Source organism: Dermacentor albipictus, chromosome 5 (assembly GCF_038994185.2).
Source record: "Dermacentor albipictus isolate Rhodes 1998 colony chromosome 5, USDA_Dalb.pri_finalv2, whole genome shotgun sequence".
NCBI lineage: Eukaryota > Metazoa > Arthropoda > Arachnida > Ixodida > Ixodidae > Dermacentor > Dermacentor albipictus.
In genome coordinates this window covers 116640825-116666295 of record NC_091825.1, presented here as the reverse complement: position 1 = coordinate 116666295, position 25471 = coordinate 116640825, and the positions used below count along the sequence as shown (strand labels likewise).

Genomic DNA, 25471 nt, shown 5'->3' with positions numbered 1-25471 from the left:
GTTCAACTTTAAGGCCTGTTTTCTCGGAATGTATTTTTTCGCTAGTAGTGGTGCTAGGGAAGGCGATATCTCAAGAACCGCTTTTCAGATTTGTATGCCGTTTTTTTATTCTGTTCCTGAGTGACTTTGCCAGGGGGTAACAGGCTTCTTTTTTTGAAAGTTGGTGCAGTTAATTTATAATAAGCAATTAATTTTTGATGAATGTGGTCATTACTGGCTACATCAAATTCAAAGTTGTCTTAAAATTTTTTGGAGGGGAAATTAAAGAAAAGGGCTCTTTAGCCCCCTGGGATATCTATCAAGGAATCATCACAGTGAATTTCAGCTTCCTACGATGTCCTGGCATTTCTCCAGGCTTTTCCTCAGGCATATCCCTTTGAATCCCGAATTTTTTTGCGGGCGAGAAAAAAAATTGCTGATGGTTTTTTGCTGTTAAGAAGCTATTACAGAGTGTGTAAAAAATTATGAAGACAATAAGTACACTGGTTTTCAATGGAGAAGCATGTCCAGTATAGTGGACACTGGGATTTATTTGTTGCACATAATCTGCTTTGCTCATTGATGCGACAATGCTGTACGTCTGTCATCTCAAGAGCACAGCAGTTCTTAGAATCACAAACACAGTAGTGAATGACTTAAGAAAAAGTAGGAACTTGCACTTGGAGGGACAGGGTCTTGCATTATCCTCTTTGTGCTCGATGAAACATTAAAACTTAATGTCAACTCTGGCGCTTACTTGCTGTGGAAATCGCGAAAACAGTTTTTGCTTGCCTTCAAGCAAAGAAAGACTTTGCATTTTGTGCACTGAACTTGCGACTTTGCCTTGCATTCTGGCAGTCGACACCCAGCGGAATTTGTCATCACTTGCGGATCTGGCCAATGGCCTTCTTGATCAAAACGCAGGTCAGGGCCTGGTATTTGTACGGCAGCCCTGTGGTGGTGCTCGTGTTGAACAGTAGCATCTATAGATGGCCTACCACGCCGTTTTCTTTCTTGGGAGGCCCTGATAAGAGTTTCTGCCACCTGCATCCTGAAGTCTAGCAGGTGAAGCACTTGACTCTTCGTGTAGCCTGCCTCTTTGGCGTCTTCTTTGTAACTCAGCCAGCTGTTAACCAAGGCGAGATCGGTGAAGTGGAAAATGACTTTTACAGACCATTTCTTAGTTTTCATTTTTATGCGATACAGACTGATGAGAAAGTCGTTCAGGTCAACTCCTCCCTTGTGAGTGTTGTAGAATCGGACGCTTGCAGGCCTTTTGACTTCAACGTATTTTTTCTGTTTCTTGTCGTAGCGCCTAGTAGAGTCAACTGACTCAGCTCCACAACATGAAGACAGCAGCGTAACTGACCGCGTATCCATCCATTTCACCACCACCAATTTTTTGTCAGCGCTCACCTTCTCATGACTCGATCCGCGTCCTTCAGCAAGTAGCTCTTTATCGGATTTGAGAGCTGTCTTGACTCTATTTGTCATCACTGTGCCATGACCGAACATTTCCTTCTCAAGAAGGCGCTCAATTAGCGGTACGGACGTGAAAAATCTGTCAAAGCACAAGACGCAGTCATTTCCTCGAGGCATTGAGTCTGCAAGTCGCATGACAATTCCCCCGCCGATTCCGAGATCTTTGTGCTCAGTGGGAATTGGTGTTGTGGCACCCTGGTAGATTTCAAAGTCCAATACCCTACCGAGAGAGTCAGCAAGTACAAAGTTCTTGAGTCCGGTCGGGTTTGGCTTCCCCCGAACATACTGACGCAGTTCTGTTCTGCCTGTAAACGGAATCATCTGTTCGTCTACACAGGCTGCATTAGACCTGGGAATTTTCAGACAGGCTTTCCTCACACGGTCTAGGAGGGCCTGAACCTTCCAGCATCGGTTGCTTTCATCATAGTCAGTGTCGTTGTTGCAGACGTGCAACGCGTTTCTGAGACGGAAAAAGCGATCTCTAGGCATGGCATCCGCAATTATTGATACTCGAGTTGCTGCTGCCCAATACATGCGGGCCTGAGGGAACTTCAGGTTGCCCATTACAATGTGCATTCCAAAAAGAGCTTTGGCTTCTTTGGCTGTCATACCTAGGGTGGTCCCATTCGTTTGAATCCAGTACAAGTTCGTTCTGGTTGCTGCGAACTCCCAAAAGTCGTCTTCAAAATATTCTTTAAAATATGTCAAAGGCGTCTGGGGCTCTTGACAGTGTTGCGCGGGTGCAGTTCTTTCTATGTCAATCGGTGCTGAAAATGCCTGTGCCGTCCACGACTGTGCGACTTTTTGGCGGGAACGTTGTGGTCGGGATACTTTCTCAGACTTTTCGTTTTGACCACTTTCATCTCCACTCGAAGAATCGTCGCTGCTTTCGTCCAGTAGGGATTCCGGCTGGAATTTCTCCGCTTCATCGCCCGAGTCCGAATCGACGTCTAGGTCGGACTGGTCCCCAAACAAAAGCTCTTGAATTTCTTCATTGGTGAGCGTCTTTTCTGCAAACAAAACAACCAAATAGTGCTAAAAATTCTGATACTTGTATGAAAAATCCCCATCAATGTATTCCTACCACGACACTAGGCGTCATGCAATTTTACCACCAGAAAAAATGAAATCCAAACGCAACCTGATTGCACGGGGACATCAACAAAACGCGCCAGTTGAATCCCAGTGACCAGTACACTGGACAAAAAAACATTGCCGCATTGCGAAAAAACCACTAATAACTAGGGAAAACTTTTAACCACATTGTTTCAAATAGAGCTTATTTAGCTCGCACGAATTTATTTATTTGAATTAAGTGAGGAGAAAATGTAAAAAAAAATTACTTACTTGAGCACGTTGCGCGCGGCTGTTTGCTCGTGGAGGACGCCATTACTCGGTGCTGCCCTCCTGAGAAGATGCGGCCGAAAGAGGAACTATCTCGATCTAGATATTCGTCGTCTTTTCAGGAAGCCGTGGAAATGGTTTCGGTTTCGATTGTGGCTTCGTTCGCTTTTTTTATCCCTTTTTTTGTTATGTCCAGTGTAGTGGTCTCTGGGTCGGAAAGGGATATACATGAATCACCTAGTTAAACCTCAATAACTCTGGAACTAATAAACATATCTTCATGAAACTTTGCAGTTCCTTATAGTTCGGTGGTGTGAACATATCCTGAAAGTTTCATCTGGATATCTTAAAAAATAAGAAAGTTCGGTCTCCAGGGTAGCCTCCCCCCTTAATAAAAGCAAGTTCTGTGCCAAGTATGTATTATTCGCGATCTTTTGGAGTCCGTATTGGATAATACGATTTTTGGATAATACGTTTTTATTTTCGGTGCCCGTGAGAATCGTATCAACGAGATTCCACTGTATTGTTATTATTATTTGTTTGTTTGTTTGCTTAGTGTTAGGTATGCCAGTGTGCTTGTGTTGTGCGACATATAGCTTCTGGGGTTCAAAGGCTCCTGGCAGCACGACACACAGAGGAGCACACACTTGCGTAAAGTGTATTTATCGCTCCTTGAGTACAGTAATGACATCTAGCCAGTGCTGTCATATGCACTCAGGGTAGTTCCTCAATGAGACAAACCAAGGAATCAAGTAAGTTTGACTCATCACGCAAGAATACCGAACAACTGTTTCCCCATTGCCTGACACCAATGTCTAAGTCCCGAAGAGTGTCCAAGCAGCTGTGTTTGTCTGTGCCAGTGCCATGCTCCAAACCAGAATGGGAAGCCTTTTCACGGGATCATCCCACGAAGCACGCCAGTAAGTGCGTGGTTGTTCCGTGCTTACTGCCATCCCACAGCTGGAGGGGAGACCCCTTCTTCTTGCACCCAAACTATCCATGCCATGAGGCAGCACAATTGTGGGAACTCCCACGCTGTCTCTCATCATGGCTGCCTAACTACGCCGCCCTCTCCCGCCGTCGTGTGTGCATCACGCATGAAATCCACATATCAAGGGACAAGAAAGTCGTGTGGGGAGGACGAACGAAGGTTACTGTGGGAGCAGTCACCGCGGACACGGGACATATGGGTTGCATAAATAGCGTGGGTCCTTGCAATTGGTTGGCTGATGTTGCAACACTGCAGATGACATTCTACATTCTTGCTCTTGTAGACACTAGTTTGGCTAGCCATAATTAAGGTTATTCATCTTGGGCATGTGGTGGTAAGGTGGAGCAAATGCTGATAGTTCTCTGGTTGAGATCCATTAAGGGGAGACGTGGGTCTTGAAATGTCAAAAAATCGCAAAAAAGTCGATTTTTGAAAAAGTGCGTTTTCGCTATGTTTATACATTCAAGAATCCCTCCGCGAAATCTAGAACCTAAATTTAATCGGAAAATAATAAAAAAGAACACCTATACAGGCCAGGGTGGCCGCGGAATTAGCAAAAAATCGCCAAAAATGTTCGAACTTCGCGCCGTCGTCATTTGCGAACGCGTTGGCCGGCGGGCGCCATTTTGAGCTTGTTTGGAAGCTGCTTTCTTTGTGCGTATTTTGCGCCGGTTCAATATGGCGTAGGTGAGGAGGAACCGACGCTATCGCGTCATTTCTGAAGGATGCGCCCGTGCCGCTGATTGGCCAAAGCGCGCACGCCCCCCGCGCGCCTCGCTCCTATTGGTCTGGCGCCGTTTGAGTGCCGATTCCCGCGTTCCCGACAGGCCGGTCGCTCTCGTGCGCGCTGCGTGTTTGTGTGGTTTCATCGCGCCGCTGTGAACGTTCGGCAGCTCGCTTCTCGACAACGTTCGATAAAGTGTCTTTTTCGGTGCCCGAATGGCTGGAGGACACCGTCGTATGAAGACTACTACGCGTCAAGCGTTCGGCAAGGCGCGAAGGCGGCCGTGGAATGCACGACAGAAGACGGATAAGCCTGTCGTGTACCCGGAGTTGCCGGCTGCTGGTCTGCCTGAAGATTCTGCCGGATCGAGTTCCGAGCTGCAACCCAGTACGTCTAGCATCAACACTTCGTCCACCCACGCCTCGCATGTTGGCGCAGACCGTGTAGATACTGTTTTCTTCACGACCGAAGAAAGAAGCAAGCGCGCAGCGATCGCCGATAAGGCGCCTGGCGTCGCAGTCTGCAACGGAGCGAAAGTTTGAGCTGCTGGGTGTTGACACGAAAGAGGACGTCAGCGACAGCGGAACGGAACTTGCCGTCGTGGATTTATCCGTGGCGCAAGACTTTTTTGGACTTATGCCGTGTCCCGTGTGGGCCAAGAAAACGCTGATGCTTCGAAGGACCCCGCCAAGGAGTACGGGCTCTGTGCCAAGCTTGTGCTGGAGTGCTCCACGTGTGGCATGCGCGAAAGGATCGTCGGAGGCTTCACATGTCCAACAAGGATCACACAAACAGAAATGCTTTGAAAAACAAGCTTGCAAAGAGGCACAAGCCACCAACAGACTCTGCCTACAGTCCTGAGCTTTTATAGGTATAGGTGTGACCTTTTGCTGAATGCACAATTGTGAGAGTGTGCAAGACGTAATTTTTTTTTTAAATTTGAGTTCTGGAATTTTACGTTCCAAAACCGTGATATGATCCTGGACCAATTTTGACCACTTGGGAAGCGCTACAACACAAGCACAGGAACTTTTTTGCATTTCAGCTCCATTGAAATATGGCGACCACCACTGGGATTTGATTCAAATTTTTTGTTGTAGCCATAAACTTTGTGGAAAGGACATATTTTGTTGTGGCCATGAACTCTGCGCAGCCTTATTTGCATAGGGATGTCATTTGTGTGCCTTCTGTACAACAAGGAACTAAAATAGGAATGTGAAGCTCGTGGTGCTAGCTTTCTGGCATTGCTTTCAGTGACTATGCATGATTTTGCAACCAATATCTCAATGTTATTTTTGCAAAATGGCCATATATATGTCATGAACTTGTTGCTGAAAGACAGGGCTACATGGTGGTGCAATTTATATTGCCATATTGTTAGTCCATTAAAAGTTATAGTGAACTAAAAGTTCAAACTCGTTTTTCTCAGCTTCATTTTTTTAAACACCGCACACTGCCTTACGGGGTATCTTCATATGTTCTTTCTAAGTACCAGCAAAAAGTTTAGTATCAATATATTTGTGTCGAATCGATCTAGCCGGTGATGCTATTTATTTATTTCTAAAGTTGCCGGCTAAATTTTAACTGCCACTAAATACAAATGAAAATTAGCAAAGATATTGAAATTATGTTTACATCTGGTATTTTTGCATTATAATTGCACTGAGAACAATAAAAATAGCATCACCGGCTAGAGCTACTCTCTGGCGTTCTTGCCATATACTTTGTTTTTCCTCTCGACAAAGTTGAGTTTTTGAAAAGTCCCGTAAGAAATTGATTAAATTTCTGTATTAAAAACTTTGCATCATTTGTTCTAATGAAGATATACAAAATCTAATTAGATATTTGCAATCAGCAGAAAAAGCCGAACAATACTGTTAAATATCATCCCGTTCACACTAAAATTAACAAAGTTGGTTTTAAGACCCACATCTCCCCTTAAGAGCTGTAGAGCAAATATTCTAGATAATACGTAATGCTGTATCTGTAAGAAATATTCCTTGTCAGCAGTGTCTTGCGCACCTAAAACAGCAAGTACAGAGCTTCAGTGGTGCAAGGCACTAGCTGTTGGCGGGTTATTAGCAAATTCAATTTCGTTCACTGAAGCATAATGGGCTTGAGTACTACATAGTCCCTTGAGCATTATGTTCAAATCATTAAGATAAGTTGCAACGAATCTTGCACGCTTACCCTGCTTATTCTTAATTTGAGTATTGGTAGTACAGTGCTGAAGGATATGCGGAATAACTGGTTAATTGAAAACATTGTTCCTCCCTTAATGTTTCAGGCTAATAATGGCAGATAATGTGTAATTCAATTCTTGTTCTGTAAGAACAGGACTGTGGACTGAAGAGGTCTGGGGGGTGTACTCCTTATGTGTTCACCTAGTGGACGTGTCCATTTCGTCCTTTGCTGGAGCACTGATTGGCTGGGTACATCAAAAGGACGCAGCCCCCTCCCCGCCCCCTTCTGTACACTAAACTTCTTTAGTCCTGTAATGTGGAAAGTTGGCCTAGTTGGTGATTAACCATCATACCTTGGTCCTTGTTAACCTGGGCACACATTGAAACCTATCACTAAATGGATGTTGACTGGAATACACTAAGGCAGAGAAGTATGGCATTCCAAAAGTAAGCAAAAATTTGCGTAAATAATTGCTTTCTTCTGTGATTAGCTCTGATTTGTGTAGTGCTTCCTGCTCCTTTCTGTCATTCTGACGTTTTACATATTTTCAATCTTTTTCGTTTCACAGATGACACTTCAAGCAATGCATCTGTCTCACAAAGGGTAAGTTTCTCTCAGCCACTCGGAAACAGAATAAGTTTATTCGTGTGATACCGAAATAGGAGTTGAAAGAGTTGTACATACACAAAAGAAGGTCCTGTAGTCAGAAAGTGAATCGGAACTGCCTGTGCCTCATGACAAGAATAATTTTAATGAAACGACAATGACACTACACGAAACTTGTAACTGTAAAATTGTATTAAACATTATAGTAACAAATGATTAAAATACAATCTATGATAGCGAATAAATCGTTAGGAGTGAAAAACTCCAAAGGCACAATATTTCGATAACTGAAAGAACATCAACACAAAAATTCAAGAAGGGGGAAGAAAATAAAGATGCAATGAATTAAATGTATCGCAAAATAAAAGTGGAATAGAATGGTACAGAAGGTTGAAATTGGCTTGATGTAGCTAAAAGGAAAGCTTTTTAGTTCCGATTGAAACATGTGAGCTTTCTGCACCTTTAGTGGAAATAGTAGTGTGCTCCAGAGTGATAAGGCTGAAAAGTGTACTTTTCATTTTCTTCAAGTAGTAATTTTTGGAATTGGAGTTGGTGGTGTGCAGTTATTGTGTACTACTTGCAAATGCTGCAATTCTTAAGATACTTATGTAATTGGATCATGAAAACTGGTTAATGTGCATATTTGTGGCTAATGCGAGCTTATTTTTCGTTACCAGATAGTTTTTGAGCAGACTATGTAGTAGTCTTTGTAAGAATGACCCTAAGTTACGATTTAAGGCTGGTCCAGATTCAGTTTCCTCGTTCTCTAGGACTTTTCTATGCTAGACTGCGATGACACTTATGAGAAATGGTAAAATTCTGTTTCCAGTATGATTAACCACTAGTTACTACTGTATTGAAAGTGAGTTATCACTTGCCAACATTAAAAAATATATGTATAACAAAAATAGAGGTTTTAATTTTCGTTGATTGTGATAGCAAGTATGTGTTTTCTATCAGCATCTTTTTCTTTTCCCACTTTTCAATTATATGTATATATATATATATATATATATATATATATATATATATATATATATATATATATATATATATATATATATATATATATATATATTACCCGCTATGGTTGCTCAGTGGCTATGGTGTTTGGCTGCTGAGCACGAGGTCGCGGGATTGAATACTGGTCACGGCGGCCGCATTTCGGTGGGGGTGAAATGCGAAAACACCCGTGTACTTAGATTTAGGTGCATGTCAAAGAACCTCAGGTGGTCAAAATTTATAGAGGCCTCCACTACGGCATGCCTCATAATGAGAAAGTGGTTTTGGCATGTTAAACCCCATAATTTTAATTAGATTTTCTTAAATTTAAAGTAACCAATTCAAGCCCTTTAAATATATGTAACAAGCCAGCACAGGAGCAGCGTTATAGACTATGACAGGAATACTGTGCCGAGTTGTAGCACTCCACACAGATTGCTTGCATACATTCGAATCTCGATAATGTAAACTTAGGGTAATCTCATCATTAACCTCAAGGATTGTCCAAATTAATGAAGGTTACTTAACATTAAAGTAATGATCGTCAAAATTAATGATACATGCTCCAGTGACAGGTGCAAGCCCATTTGTGTCACAACTGAATTCCGGTAGTAGTAGGTGCTCATGGAACTTGTGCAAGCTTCAGTTACATGTTCAACGTAAAACGTGTCACATTTGAAGTACATACTTGTCGGAAGTTCAACGCTTTGTCTGTGTCTCTTCCCAACATCTTCGTGTTGTGTGCCAGTCTGGTACAGTATATTATTAGTCGCCACCTGTACTCTGTTTGAAACTGGCTTCTGCGTGTATCAAGCTTTTTCTTTATTCCTTGCCTGCCTTTGACGCCTTCCTCGACACGCTTTCATCCTGTAATCTTCACTGCTGCTGCTGCTGTCACTTCTGCAGAGTTCGTGCGTCTCTGTGCCCAACTTGCCGGCAGCAGCCACGCCTTTCTGGTACCAGACGCTTCCTCCTCCTCTTCCCGGTGTGGACCATGCTATGGCAAGGTCTGCTGCCACACTGTCTCTCACTTTTCGCTTTCCTTTTTTTTTTTGCTAGCACCTGCTGGAAATATTTTCATCTCTTTTGCCTCTGCGTAAAAGGTTGTTTTCTTAAGTGGACCCTTTTCATAACTGTAAAGCCAGCTTTTCCTGAGAGCCAGCTTGCCAAGCTAATGCCAGTGTATTAGCAGCGGCCGACCAAGAGATATCTCTGCAGTCATAATTTTGACAAGGCGACGAAGACAAGACCCCATGTCGGAATATTGGCTACAGTGACATTTCTTGTTGATCACTGTTGATGCCTTTCAAGTCTCCGCCTTCCTGTAAACCCTCTGGATGGCGGTGCAGTCATTTTTCGCAGTTGGTGCGTGCAAGCACAGTTTGCTGGCCTTTCGACATGGAAAATTTGGTTAACACAATAATTTGTGGGGCTGGTTGGTGCGAAATGACTGGTTTGGGCAGCGTAACATTACATAGAGAGGACAGTGGTGTTCTTGTTTACCTTCTGTTGTCCCAGTGTAACGTCATGCTGGCCTAACCAGGGTAACTGACCAGCGTAAATGTAAACATGGCTCTCGCTGTGAAACCACTTCTGAGAGACAAGCCTCAGCTTGTGCAGTTAGCACTTTGTCTTCATTTTTTAACCGTAACAGGTGCCATTGTTACGGTGGGCTAATGTGCCATGTGGGGAAGCGCACTTGTGAATTATGAGAAGGGTCTGCTGAGCATTATTCGTAGCCAATTCTGCTTTTCTCTCTGTCTGTCTCTGTTCCTCCCTCTTTTTTTAATTATCGCACAGCTTTGGCGAGACATGCCTGTATTTCCTGAGCATCTAAATACAGTTTTTTTTCACATTTATTTCAGGTGTGTTGAGTTGCTACAGTGAAGTCCCGATAATTTGAAATCTCTTAATTTTAATTGACCAACAATTAGAACGGCTCTGTTTGTCCCGGAAGTGTCCTGTGTATTTGAATAGAGAAAAATACTCATTTGAATTTGAACGCAAAAAATTGTACAACGGTTATTATGAATGGTTATTACGAGAAGCATTCCCACAGACCGCTTTTCGGACAAACCTGAGCCAGCGACAAAGGTTCGATGTGCTGCTAGCTAGTGTAATGTTGCCACCGTAATTATGATGAGGGAAGAGGTGCAGGAAGCCGAAGGGGTGAAGCGAGCCCTCCTTTCTTGTCAGGGGGATCTTAGAAACCTTGTTTAAAGCCTCCTTTACCAAATTTAGTGAAACTCACAATATTGTTCAGTTTCTTGTGGTGATCGAAAATATGCAATCATTTTTATAATAGGTGAATTAATTCCAAAGTTAATTAGAAATAAATTGTTGTTTCGAGGAGCACTGGAGGAAGGACTGCTCATCAGTATATTGCTTTATGCACATAACTCGATACTAGGAAGCATAAGGTTCACAATGGTGGGAATACTTTTTTTTTTTTTGGTGTAACAAGTATTAACAATTATATGGCACTTCTTGTGTTCAAAATGTAGCTATCATCGTTTCATGTTCAACCAAGAAAAAGCAACTAAAGCTTAGAACCATAATTTTAAAATCTGTTCCTGTGTGCATTATGCACTTGGCTACGTGCGGGAATAAAAATTTTGATTTCAAGTGCGCCGATGGCCGAGACGTCACTCCTGAAAAATTGCTCAAAGCCCAAAATTTGTGCTTTGTGAAAATGCAAGAAAAGTAACTAAGCTAAATTTTAATTGAATAATACAAAAAAAATGTTTAAATGTTTACATTGCTAGACAGCTGCAGCCACCAGGGATATAATCAATCTGCCTAAGCTATCCAAATACAAATTTAAAAAAAAAAATCTCTTTTTTTTGGGGGGGTCTCTAAGACTCAAAATTCCCCTTAAAAGGAGCAGGAGGGAGCCCCCAGCGCATGCTTGATTACGTTAACGCACGCCCACCTCCCCTGCTCTCCTCCCTCCTAGTGCGCGTTTGATCACGTTACCTGAGCTAGGAGGGGCGAGCTCACCTACGCCCCTCCTAGCTCACGCTCGATCACATTATCTCCAGTACTGGGCACGCTGAAGGACGGCATGCACCAAGCCACCATCCTTCTCAGCTTACCCTCGCATGTTTTCCCTTGCGCCCTCAGCAAGTGGTGCACGAGGCGCAATCTTATCCACTTGGACTTCATACAAAACCTAGGCTTCTTCCAGCACATGTCGTCACATGCTAATAGGCAAAGTAAAGGCTTTTTCAATGTGAGCCCAGTTATGGTTTTGGTGTTGCCCATGGTACCACACTGATTGGACACTATATTTTAAGGGGCACTCCTTAGTTCATACTCCGTTTTACTCTGATAAATTTCCGGTGCCCTTGCAATTTGAATTAACCAGATTTTACTGTACCTTGGTTTGCTTGGCTATAACGTTTTGTATTTGTTCATACATGAATCTTTCGAAATTGTGAAGGTCATTGCTCTCATCCTTAGAGTGCACAGGCAGCCTCTGTGGCTTAATGGCTAAAACATTCTGCTACCGAGCACAAGGTTGCGGGTTCGAATCCCAGCCACTTAAATGGAGGTGGAATGAAAGAATATTTGTGTTACTGTGCAGTGGGTGTGGCATTAAAAGAACGCCAGATGTTCAAAACTACGGAGCCTCTCATAAGCCACTGCGCAGGTTTGGGATGTTAAACCTCAGAATTTAATTTAACTTGGCCGTAGTTTGCCAGGTTACACTGGAGCTGCCGTTTCTGGTCTTTACAGCAACACTACACTCTCACTGCATGCTTGTAACCATAGTGTCTTCTACAAAATTTATTCGAGCGAGCTCTGACGCTGGTGTCTATGAAAGCGGCAAGCGCGGCAGTTCAGCTAGCGTGGCAATGGTGGTTGGGGCATGGATGTGTCTGGGCTTCGTCCTTCTAGTTTCAAATGACTTTGTGACTTTGCAAACAGCACAATTTTTGACAAAACATTGCATTATATTTGCAACGTAGTGGGAAACTGTATTGTACTAAGAAAGTGTGCTCCAGCAGTGAGTGCAGCATCCTTTCTACTTTTGTGACGTGCTGCACGAACTTTCGCAACACAATATGCAATAGTGTATCCGATTATACTTCATGTAGCTGAAGTTTGCCAAAAGAGACATTGCAGAGAAAACAAATTCATTTCCACTGATAGAATATTATTTAAAAACTCTGTATTTTCTGTCTTTCCGTCACTGTAAAATATGTTTGATTGCTAGCTCAAGAAATAAATCCCGAAGTCTCTTTCTTGAAGCCACAGCACTGGTGATCTACGGCGATGCCGTAGATATTAAGCTTTTTTTCTATAATTCGTTCCATTTTAGTACGGAAGAAGCTCACATAAGTTCCTAGGTTGAGCCCTTGGTTCACTTAGGATACAATGTGTGCCTTTATCATAAACGGGAGGAGACACTGTCAAAATCCGGACGTCACAGTAAAGTAATTCATGGTCGACCACGGCAGTACCCTTCCTAGCCCCAGTGTACTTTCGTGAAATTTGAAACTCATCGTTATAGATGTTAGCACCCCTCTTCTGATATTATATCCACTTGAAGCCCTTCGTTGACCTTCAGTGGTGCTTTTTGCCGACTCTTGCAGTAACGAGTTGGTTGAGTGAATGTCCATTCACTAGAGCGTCTTCAAGTAGGTGCTGTGAATACCTGTTTTACCAAGTTATAGCTCACCAAATCACCGATCAGCATTATTGAAGTGCATTCACTCATTAGCCCACGGTCAGCAAGTGGCTGGCCTCTTCGAGGTGATGTTGAGGAAAACCTTCTACTGGTATGCTGTGCTGGAACTTGAAGCCCTTTAACACAGCATTTAAGATAGAGAAGTGTATTGGTATGCAAGTTACAGAAGGACGACACAATTGTGAAGGGCATTTCCTATTGGTACTGCATTTGTTGACTACAGGCAAGCAAATTTAACTCAGCGGAGGACAGACAAACAATCAAAAAGGAATAACAGAAACATATGTTCAAACATTTTAATGAGAGGTACGCATGCATTGTGGAAAATTAGGCAGAAGAAAGAAAGAAGGAATGGAGAAGAATACAGTAACCTTTTATTTGCGAGAAAGCAGCATCAGGATTAATGTGGATCAGTCAATTGTAACATACCACAAACAATTAGTTTAGACATCTTAAAAAAAAGTATTCTGCTTAGCTGGCTTACCATTGTGAACAAAGAGTTATTTTATTAATAACAAAATGTTATTTTGTTTCGACTATGTTAAATGACCTGCTTCTTTCTCAGTGATGGAGGGAAAAAAAAAGAAGAAAGTGAATGCATGTTAGTGAATACTGTTGTGAGGTTATTGGTCTGAAGTAGCACTTGGTGAATGGTGAGGCAATGTCCCATTCGCTTTGCTCGTGTGTGTTCGTAGGGCGAGGAGGTGGGGGGCACCCGTGGTCCAGAGCCCCCTGGGGGCAGCGGCGGCGGGGCTCCCATCGACGGCGCTGGGGGGGAGTACCACAGCGTGGAGCTGCAGCGGGGGGTGCGGGGCTTTGGATTCAGCATCAGGGGGGGCCGGGAGTTTCACAGCATGCCCCTTTTCGTGCTGAGGATCGCCGACCAGGGCCCGGCCCAGCTCTCAGGAAAGCTGCAGGTAAGGGCCACCAGCCACTCTGTGGGACATTGCGGAGAATTTTGGCCCGAGTACTATATGTACTCCGTTTTATACTTAGCAGGGAACGCTACAAAGGATTGAAAGATTTTTATCACTGTTAGCGCTCACAATTACTGTAATTACTGTAATGTAATTACAGTAATTACTGTAATGCTCACAATTAAAGAATAGTGCATCTTGTATGATAGAGGGGGCAATGATATGCGTTGTTTTGTGCTTTTACATTAAAATATGACATATTTATTACGTGAAATGCTTCGCAGATCTGAATCTATTTACCACCAAACGGGTGGAGTGGCATCTTTCTGCGACCAGTGGCAACTGCACCCCTCTTGTGCTCATTACTAAAACACAACACATGACTAAACCTGTGCACAGCACAAAGATGCACAAATAATATGCAATTTGACATGACCTTACAACCACAAGCTGTAGTTGTGACATGTGAAGTAGTTATTCAGCAGAAAGCATCACAGGTCAAACACAGGTGCACTGCGAAATGCACGGAGCAAGATTATGACCACACCGCTTGCTAGTTTCCATAATGTTGCTTGCCAAGTATGAAATTAAGTGTAGTGTTACTGTTTTACTTTTACTGCTGCAAGCACTATTTATTATAGGCTGTGCAGGGCCCACATTTGTGGAATTTCTTTTATGTACGTACATTTACTGATAGGGTGGCATTCAGATGCCTGCTACTCGTAATAGCCGTTGGCGTGATAACAAGATGATTTACATGGTGACAGCCACTTATAGATGGCTCTTATGTAAGAGGGATTTTGCAAATACAGGCCCTGAACTTCTTGTTGCCTTCTCATTGAGAAGCCGAGCACATGGAGTTCAGCGCTTTTGTATCTGATTTCTCCTCTGTCTTGTTCTTTGTTTCCTTGCTAAGAAGTTTGATAGTGGTTCTCTGGCATTTTCCTTTGAAGGCCGGAGAAGTTCTCTGCGCCCGTGAGTTTGGGAGCCCCATTCATAGAGTGCTTTCCAGTTAAAACATGCTGCTGATGAAGGATGTGAGAATAAATCCAGCCATTCCCTGTGACCAGGTTGGGGACCAGATCCTGGAAGTGAACGGCATCAACACGAAAAACATGACGCATGCCGATGCCATCAACATCATCCGACAAGGGGGCAACACTGTACGGCTCCTGGTCAAGCGGACACGCAAGGTGCCGTCGCCACTTGTTGGTGAGTGCTGTAAAGTGCTTGGCAGGAAAGCAAAGTGCTTAAACTGTGCAATGGTACCCTGTGTTTCAGAACACTGGCCTGTCAATTGGCCATAAGCTTAAGGGTCTGCTGTTTGTTAACTTGGCTGTTGGCAGGAGGAAGTTAATTGCAGATTGACATGTGCGCAAAATTGTGCCAGCTCTCAGCTGCCGATGCACTTTAAGGAGCACTGGAAAGCAATGGCAGAAGTGTGGCATTGTCCTTCTTTGTCATCATGTTTGCATTGTTTGTGTCATTGTGTTGACTTTGAACTAGATGAACTTAGAGTGTTGAGAGGACAACATTACATTAGCCACGCGAGTGTTGACGAAGCTACATCGGCTTAGAGCCATTTGAACTCTTGTTTGGAGACGTCACGCCATGCGTTTCTATTGCTCCCACAGAGGCGATAGTCTTGGAGTGCGTTCATGCTGCATTTCTTTCACTAGGCCTTGACCATCCGTATTTTCTGTTTAAGGCTGGATCCACACAATGGGCCAAATTACTGTTCTGGTCCGTAAACCTCCTGATGTTGCATGAACCTGCGTTTCCAGTTTTGCAGAGGCCATGGTGGGTTGAGGGCCTCGAGGGCTTTCAGAGAGATTGAAGGCTCTTACACCTGTTCCACACAGGCGCAAACAATGACATTCACCCATGAATGCCTTAAGATCTCTAATGAAATTTTTTGGACAGAGCTGCCACACGTCTAAATTTAGTTACATTTGAGACAATGGATGTTGATGGCAGCATCTTCTAAAGTAAGCAATATTAAGGTGCTAAATCAAAAATAACTGCGCTCACAAGTTTAACTCTTTGTGAATCGTGAAATGTAACGAGCATACTATGGTGCTGTTAGCTTGAGTTTGCTGCTGTATTTTACCGCGTTACAACCGATTATAGCAACTTCAGCCATTGCATGTCAAACCCGAAGCTTGAAAGTAAAATGGCACCTTCCCGGTCAAAGCCGCTTCCAGTGGCAACCTGAGGAAGTTCACCAAGTAGAACTCCCGACAAGAGCGTTGTAGTTGCAAGTTATTCATAAACCACTTTTTGCATGACAGAAACTGTTTCAAAAACTTCAACTTTGCACCGTGCTAGCTATGGCGTTGAAAGTACGCATTTCTCAGTCGATTTAGTTCTGACGAATGCATTAGGTAATGAATTACATTAGGTTTGTCATGTGTCATCACACAAAAGGCATTCAAATTTAGGGCATTAGCTAGTTAAAGTCATTTTCTCCGCCCGTGTGGCACGGTTGTTAAACAAATCAGGCAGCAACACCATCCTTCTCCCTTCTCTCTCTCGTAATTTAGACAGCCGTGTGATCGATTCAAAGCAACTGTACAAACGGGGGCTTCGATTCGTCAAACTCACTCGCAAAAAGCCTGAATGTGTCACTTTCGTCTGCGGTGTGGTGTTTCTGGTTGGACCCTGAAGTCTAGAACTGTTGAGAGTACAAATGCAGTCTGACTGCACGCAGCCCATGCAGTGCGTGGTCACTTTTACTGAATTGTGTTCTTACTTATCGTCAGCCTTTATAGCAATGCTTGGTGTTTCGCGTCATGTGCTTCTAGTGGAGAGCCCACCATCCCTGCTACACCCTGGTATGTCTGGCCTCCTGAACGGCCCCCTGAGCCAGAGCTCACCTCGGAGTTCAAGCCAGGTGAACTCGCCTCCCCAGCAGAAGGACTGGTACAACTGGAACATGGACACGTGATCAAGGGGGACCAGGGGAGCCTGCCTCCCCATGCGTGCAGGGTTCACGGCGGCCCTCGGGCCGCCACGGTTGGCCTGGGTGAGCCACGCATTTGGCATTCTTGCTTCATTTAGCACCACGCTGAACTTGGGCCATGCTTGAGCCTGGCCTCGTAACGCTTTTTCAGCTTTGCGTTTTGAAGGAAGGAAAGAAAGAAAGAAAGATACCATTTGCATTGAAAAGTGTACGCCCCCCGCAGAGTTGAATCAGAGACAATCAAGTTGGGTAACATAGCACATTATGCTGTGGCTTTTGAAGTTCGAGACAATGCCTTTCACATTGTTCTGACCACAACGCTCTGTGCACTTCAATGTTCTGCGTAGTGGCTTGTGGTGAAGTCCACTTGTTTTGAGGGAGCAAAATCTTCTTGGGCGAATGCTGTGACTGTGCTCGGATTCTGTAAATTCAAATTTAACAGAGGAAAACATAATGCTCCACGCCGGATCACACCAGAAATTATGACACACAGCTAGTTAGTGGACAAATTGCAACACAATCTAGAACCTCTGGCTGAATTCATGCAGGGTGAAAGGAAGTGATCCACCGCACAGCAAGTTGTCTGAATGGACCAGTGGAAATGAAATTCTCTTCCCTTCTTATAGCACGGTCGTGTTACAGAACATGATGTTGCTCTGCTTCAGTGGTCGCTCTCGGTTTTGTAGCGCATGATTTGAAAGGTGGGTTCGCAAGCAGCCACATGTCAGTCAACAAGTTTACCATGTGCATCCGCCGAAGTTTATTGTCTCTGTATTTCTTCGTGGTGTCAGTGAAATTTCATTATATTGAAATCATGTATAAACAAACTATGTCATATTGAAGTTCAAGATACAAAGTGTTCTATGTACAAGAAGTCATAAAAATCTAAGTACTTCATTATATTGAGAATTTAGTTATATTGAAGTTCATTATACTGAAGTTTATCCTATTATTGTGGAGACATGTTTGTTGAGTCACACGATGCAAAATGTTCGTATGTATAGCAGTTCGTAGAACATGCACGAGCCTTATACAGTTAAACTGTGATATAATGAAGTTGGTAAAATTGGCAATTTGCTTTGTTATATCGAAATTTTGTTCTGTTGAAATTCGTCCTTTTATGCAAGTAAGCACAGTCACTGGTCAATTTTTATTACACGGAAAGGGGCTGCAGAATTTTCGGACTTATTGGGCAATCGGAAAAAATTTGGGGGATGCTTAAGCTTCGCATCTAAGAGTGGAGCGCCAGTAGCATTCAACCATCCCAGACTGCTTCTCACGCTTCCCGTCAACTGTAGCATATGTAACCGTAACGTTTACCGGGAAACAAAAGCTGGCAGCGAACACTATGCACAAAGGCAGGCTTTCTGGTAGAAATGCGGATTCTTGCGTGAGCCGTGATGCGGCAGAGGCGAGCGCCATCTTGATGTGTTAAAAAAAACTGGGCGCGCCGCTCCGTGGCCTCCAAGATATTCGCGTGCCGGCACGCCTAAATGGTGGATGCCGTGGCCAGTCTGTGAATGGTAGGAACGCTGGAAAAGGGGTTTCTTTGAGTTTTTGCGTAACAGAATTACGTTTTCTCATATAGTCAAATTACAGTCCGATGCTATCAGTGTGTAAGTTGTGTGTAAGTCATACTTAACGATTTTACAACGCATTTTAGCTTGAGAAATTAAATTAGTTCAGTAGCTTCCTTGTGCTATATGGAGGGCCTGGGTATGCGTGGTTTCAAGTTCTTTTTGCCGAAACGACGTCCGATGCTGGACAGCGACGCGCGATGCCGACGCTGGATTTTCTGCTACATAGGGCCCCTAACGCTATCGCTTTTAAAAGCAAATTTGAATGACACAATTCATTTTGATGAACTTCGGAGTCGGTGACAAAAGATATGGTTTCATGCCATGTCGACGATACTTTCACATCCTCAGTATGAATTAAGTAAGGCCAGCCACACTGTCGCATGCTCTCTGCCCCTGTGGCAGATAGTGTCGGTCACACTGGGACGATGCCATCATGAAAAGCGCTGGCAGCTCTCGCTCCAACGGGTCCCCGAAACTCGATATTAAGCAATCCTCAATACAAAATGTGTGGGAAGACGCCTTACATGATGTCACGCTGTCTAGGCACACCGACTCTTTGCCCACGTGGCCGATTACCTCTAAGGCTAGTTGCGCATCTGCGTATGTGCTCAGCCGAGCATACAGCCATGTGCAGCCACAGCCCAGATATGCGCCAGAAATTGTGCTACCACAGAATACACAGAAATCGTGCCATTTGGGGCCAAACACGCCCCAACTTACCCCCCCCCCCCCCCCCCCCCATGCTGGCCGGGCTTGATTGCGTTACCACGAGCTCCCTCCCTTCCCCCTCTTTCCCTTTGCTCGTGATGGGAGGCGGCACTCATAAAGTCAGTATTTTCTTTCTCATCCTTGCACAATTTCACTTGCACCTAAAGCACAAAGTGCGCAGGACCCGATAGGATCTTGTTGCACTCGGACTTTATATGGAACATGATGCGGCTTCACTTTGGGGGTCGCTCTTGTAGCACCGCTGGCCATTTGAGAGGTGCGCAGTGGCTTGTAACTCAATCGTTAGACCATCTGTGTCCGTGGAAGTTTCCATTTATTGTCTGGGCATTCCTCTGCTGCCGAAGCGAAATTTCGTTATATTGAAATCAGATACAAACATACTTCGTTATATTGAGGTTCTAAATACATAGCGTTCTGTGGACAAGAGGCTATGAAAAGTCAAATACTTCGTTATATCGGAATTCCGTTATACTGACATTTGTTACATCTAGGTTTAGCTGCATTCAAAACACTAGTGCGCAGTTTTGTGCCTCTATGGGTTGTTGCACTTGGAGCTGCATGTAACGCCTTCCTCCTTCTTCTTTTTCTTTTTCAGATGCCTGCCACTGTGTAAAGAGTCAATAAGCTATGACAATTTTTTTCTGGATGTCTTTCTTCACATTTGCTGTCCACTCTTTCAAATAGTGTAGATTATTTTTTAGCATAGGCAGCTCTCGGGAGGTGACGACAGCTGGAAGGGCAGCACAAGTGGACTGAGCTGTGTTCTCAGGAGGACTGTTTTTCTTCTGTGTATTGTGCACCGAGCAGAGCGCCATTTTTTTGGCTAGACTCTCTGCATTGTGTGCGTTTGTGTGTGTTTGTGTGTGTGTGTGTATGCCAAGCCACACAGAGTACCACATCCACCCTGCAGTTTGAATGTGCATGCACAGTCATGTTGAACATGGCACTTCTGCAACAGGCTTCAACGCTGCACGTGGGTTCAGCATCTGGTGCACACACACGAGCTCAGCAGCATCGCCAACGTTCGGAGTGAAATTCAACAAATGCAGCCTCTGCTTCCTCCCTTTCCCCGCCATTTTTTTATGCTGTTGCATCGAGTAACCTAACGCAAGTTGAATGCAAGTGCACAAGTTATAAAGTGTGCTTGCATTCTTTGTTCCGCGTTGGCTCTTCGTCATTTATATTGTTGCACGCCCGTCATCTGCACCCGTTTGTCGTAACTATGATTGTACATAAACCAGTTTAATGCATCAAACTCGCACCTGTTGTTGACTAAGAATGTCCTTTGTAACTTTCTCTTAAATGACTACACTCCCTTCCTCCTCTTGCAGGGTAACGGTTACGGCTGGAGCTCGCTTGCTCAACCTGACCTCTCTGCATTTTCTTCAAAAGAAAAAAAAAAAACTATTGTTACACTTATTCACAAATATATCAGATATGACTGGGGAGGGCTGTCCGTGTACTGGCGCACTCCTATTGCCGAAGGGGTTGGCCAAGACTACTGTTAGTAAATGCACTGTCGGTTTTTAATTTTCAAGGTTTGCCTTTAGGGAGTGTTTTAGTAATCACTACCATTTTGGCTGTAATATTGATTGCATTTTAGTATTTATAACCTCACAACTTCTTGGCACAGGTGGTACTAATGTGCAGGGCTGGTGGAACAGGGCAAGCTGCTGAAGATGGCTGTAGTACCCCTAAAAGCCACAGTGGCATACTGTTCAATCAAATTCGTCATCCTTCATAATGGCATTTTTGTGTTTTGTCAGAACGAGCCCTTGTTTTGCTGTCATGTGCTAGTCTTGTAATGTTCTGGCCATGATAGTGAAAGCGAAGGCTCACTTGCTGCTGCAGCTGGGTGGAGTCAAGTCATGGCAATTGATGTTTCCAATTGTGGCCGATAGAAATGCATTTAATTTGATCTTATTTTTCTTTAATCATCGCCACTGTGGCCGCCCAATACCGATGATAAGAACGACCCAGTGGTACTCGAGCCAACAGCAGACGACGAACAGATTCTGATAAGAATAGAGCATGAGTAGAAAGCTTTGCACATTCACGGCTTGGAATTCTGGGCACTTGTTTTGTAGGTAGCAAACGTGGGCAGAGTGCTTGAAATTGTTGTTAGCTTCATTGAAGACGTTGCGAAGCATTAAGTTGAACACAAGTTTGCATTAACTATTTCTATTGTTGCGGCATTGACATGCCTAACTTTCATCTTACTTTTTGTAAATGGCATTTGCGATCGTTAGGTGCTTTTAGAAGAAAGGTGCTTTAGCCAACAGGTAGCTACTGGATGTGTTTTCGTTTAGGTGCAATTTGTGCCTCCACAGTTAGTTAGCATTCTTGATGGGTCCTCGTTTGCCATTTCGGCTTCATTGCCGAACTTTTCCCTCCAAGAGAAGCATTCGCTTGGTTCAGAATCACATTGAGTGGCTTAGTGTGAAAGGACGGTAAGGAAGAACAGTTATTGAATCAAATAACATGTGCTAGTTAATGAGTTTTGACACTACCTGCACTGTCGCTTTGCTTGATTTTGCGGAATGTTCCACAGAGCAATACCACATTAAGCGATCGGTACAAGATGTGTCCTAGAAAATGAACCGATCTGTCTTTGACAGAAATTGAGGTATTGCGTGATTCGGAGCAAAACGCCAGTTGTGCCTGCATGTAATGCAAGAGTTCAACCCTTGCATGGCAGAAGTGTCAGTGTGTCAATTCGCTGTGAAAATGTTAAGTCGTGCACATACGAAAGTGGCTGTTGCACTGTGCACACAATTGTAGAGTCTGTGCATAGTTTGTTCTTGTCACTCTGATCGTTGCAGCTTTGATCACGATTGCGTACAGAGGCTTGCACGCACTGCACTATGTGGAGATTGCCTTCGAGTTGATTTAGATGGCATGATGGCGACGTCAGTTTGACAAGTTTTTGCCATCAGCATAAATTGAAACACGAAATAGCTGATAACAATGGCTGTTGCACATCATTACGTGGAAGTCCAACGTGTAATCACTCTGCAGCCGGTTTCTGAGCATCAGTTAGTGCCAAGGGTGCGTTTTGGGAGTCCAAATTGAGCCATTGTTATAGATGCGAGTGAAACTGGAAACGGAACAACGTGATGGAGCAGTTTCAGAATTATTTGCATTTGAATTTGTGCTCATAGTAGGCACCTCGTACACACTTGAACGGATTCCTTTTACTTATTTTTATTTTCAGGACAAAGATAAATTTGGAGTAGTGAAAGCTATGGCCATACATACTTCTGATTTTTTCTAGATTATGTACAGGTAAGGTCAGTGAAATGTCACAAATACTACAGTATTTTCATGTAGTATTTTAGCTGAATATGTGCACTGAATGTTTCCTATAGTAGTTGCCATATTTAACCTTTGCTTACCTTTTAATTCAATGTGAGATTGCTTATTCTATAATAAAATTAACTGGCCATAATTACATACTTGGAAAATCTATTACAGCACAATGGATTAGAGCAGAAATCGCAAACTTGCATCGGCTTACGACGACTCCACTCATGTATTTTGCACTCTAGAATTGTATGAATGCAAGCTTTAGCTTATCAGAATTTATATTTAGTGCCTCTTTAAAAGCACGGGTAGCCCTGGCTTTGCACCTTCTACATATCCTCATGGTGCTTAACCATGCCTAGTTTGCTGTAGTACACCCACACTGACCTTTAACATGAGGTTGTTTTACAAGGCAGAGGACTGTTTCTGTTGTTCATGTAAAATCGACAAAGCTATTGTCTACCTGGACTGGAATTGCAGATTTTAACACACACCTGTTTTTAACTCTCATGTATTTATCCACCATAATGGAAGAGGAACAAAACATCTTTCATGTCTTGTTTAGAAATTTTCCTTGCTTATTTATAAGAACTTGCCATTATTTTCACACCCGCTTTACTTCGCACAATCTTTATTTTAGCTTCTCACATCAAGTGGTAGCGTGTGAATTCATCAATCAAATCTCATTCAGTTAAACAGCACTCTTCTTGAGATCGTGCTTGTGAAAACTTGTCAGGGTTGCTCTATGAACCATTCCAATCTTGTCATTATTTCTTTCTTCATTGCTTTTCCAAAAAAGGACATGAAGAAACATGAAAAAAGACACACCGTCATGTTCATGTTCCTGTCCGTCTTTACGCGCTAGTGCAATGTCCCCTTCTCCAGAAAAAGCAGATATTGCTTATAAATTGTTCACCATTGCCACTGTTCACATCTTTTTGCATTAATTAAATGTGTTGAGCAGATGAGGCAAGGCCCATGTACATATATGTGACATTTTACATTGGCTCTGGGCCGAGTAGATATAGGTGTGATCTGTCCCATCTTCTATTGTTGTATTAAAAGATACTTTTGCTCTCATACATTTAAAAAAAGTGGTCTCTGTTATGGTGTAAAAACTAATCTGAAGGGTAAGATAAGATATATATAGGATGTGTGCAAGTAAAACATACAAAATGCAACAAGCACATTCCAACCTTTGACAAGTCTTAACGGAGCAGCTTTTAAGGTTTTCAATTAAGCAGTGCTCAAACAATCATCTTCCCTTGCAGCTTTGGTATAGGGGCTGTGCTCTCAATTGGTCACTTCGGCGATTCTTTCACTTTTATGTGAGGATATAACGTACCGCTACTAAATTCCTTAAAAATGAACATTCTGTTCACATTTGAACAGACAGCGTATCACGGACAGCAGAACACCACTTTGTTGCATTACCTCTCTAAGAAAGATGTTTCAAGTGTTTGTCTTCAGACAGGCAGCTATAAGGTTCAAGGAAAGATCGTTCAAGTGAGAGAGCCAACTACGAGATCCTTGGCAGGGGATTCCCCGCTGCACCCTACAACCATTCCTCGCCCCGTCTCCTAAAAAGCGGCACGTCGGAAGGAAAGGGATCAGTTGAAAGTACTGCTCCAGTTTAGGCAGTAAGCCATTAAATCATTTACCCTTTTATTAATTATATTTTTTTTCTGTATGCCATTTTCTCAAGTCTCTTTGACTGAAATTTTAATTTTCCATTCGTGTAGCACGAGCACAATGTTATAGGTGTTATTGTGCGGTGATCTTAAAGCTTATGGTGTGGTGTGGATGCCAAAATGAACCTGTGCCGTTGGCTTTGAGCATTATATTAACGAAGGAGATGGTAACTGAAGGGGTGCAGTATTCGTGGCTTTACTGCCAGAAGAGCTTGGGAGCTTTGAATGAAACCAGATCTTTACATAATACAAGCACCTCCCCCACCCCCTCCCTCACCCCCTCCCTAAGGTTTACAGAATCTTCCATTGCTGGTTAGAGTAGCATGGCATTAGCTACTGCTTTCTGCTTGAAAAGCGCAGTAGTGACTGAGATAGAAAAATGTTTTTGACAAGTGCCTCCTGTGCATTCCTGCACAGAAACCATGTTTCTGCCAAAATTAGCAGCTTGTTTGTCCTAGATGTAATATAAGGAAAGCAGCCAAGAAAGGATTAAAATATAAAGCAAGCTTTCGGGTGAATGTTCTCAAGCATATATTTTTCCCCCCACCTGATCTTGTTGTTCCTGAAGAATCTACACGCATTTTTTTTTCTCTTTTTGCCAAGTTTTATCGCTGTATTATCGGTGCTACAAGGATCCCGAACTGGTATTTGTTCTTTGGGATTTTTCGCACCTCTCTCTCTCTTTCTCTTGTTCTCGTGTACCTTTTTGTACAAGCCTTTAGTGTGTCTGAGAGAGAACTGTGTAAATTTAGCTAGTAAATACAAAAAGTGTTATTATCGCCGTCTATTGTAGGCAAGAAAAGAACTATTAGAAGTGTAAAATGAAAAGGAGATTGGTGTTTTTGTGCAGTGAGCATTTTTTGGCGCACGAGAAGGGTTAGAGAGATTGGCCGCAGACTTTTTTTTTTCGGTTGGTGCGGCTCTTCTCCGTTTGACAGTGTGCCATCTATGACAAGTCTGGAAATAAATTTTATCTGCAGAGACCTTGCGTCATTGTTCGCTTTCTATTTACAGCCATTTCTAGGCTTATTATGCTTTTATAACTAGGTGTGTGCCAACGTTCAAAATGTTGAACGTTAATCTGACAATAGTCTTTTGTTGTTCGATTTGAGAATTCATGATTCAAAGTTGTCGAATATTCTTTCCATTCAAATAATGTAAAGGACAACAGTTGTTGCAGTCTACATTGAGAAAGATCTATGCATGTGGAGGCCATACTGAATGGTTCTGCTGGAACGGAATTGTAGTTTTTAAGCAGACAAACGAGTTCTTGAAGGAATGTCT

The 25471-nt window shown here is 43.2% G+C and overlaps 1 protein-coding gene across 5 annotated transcripts in view; it reads left to right on the top strand.

Moving 5' to 3' along the window:
* Window positions 1-25170, top strand: part of LOC135916121 (membrane-associated guanylate kinase, WW and PDZ domain-containing protein 1-like) — a 63114-nt gene extending 37944 nt beyond the window's left edge. For 4 of the 5 annotated variants that reach the window (XM_065449364.1, XM_065449368.1, XM_065449366.1 and 1 more), the window contains 5 exons: window positions 7273-7307; window positions 13701-13922; window positions 14993-15134; window positions 16727-16947; window positions 19789-25170. In XM_065449364.1, the coding sequence (XP_065305436.1) occupies window positions 7273-7307; window positions 13701-13922; window positions 14993-15134; window positions 16727-16869 (542 nt within the window). In that variant the 3' untranslated portion in view covers window positions 16870-16947; window positions 19789-25170. Of the gene's footprint in view, window positions 1-7272; window positions 7308-9218; window positions 9320-13700; window positions 13923-14992; window positions 15135-16726; window positions 16948-19788 lie in introns of those variants that run through there. The other variant, XM_065449367.1, reaches the window with a different exon arrangement.
* Window positions 25171-25471: the final 301 nt, after the last annotated feature.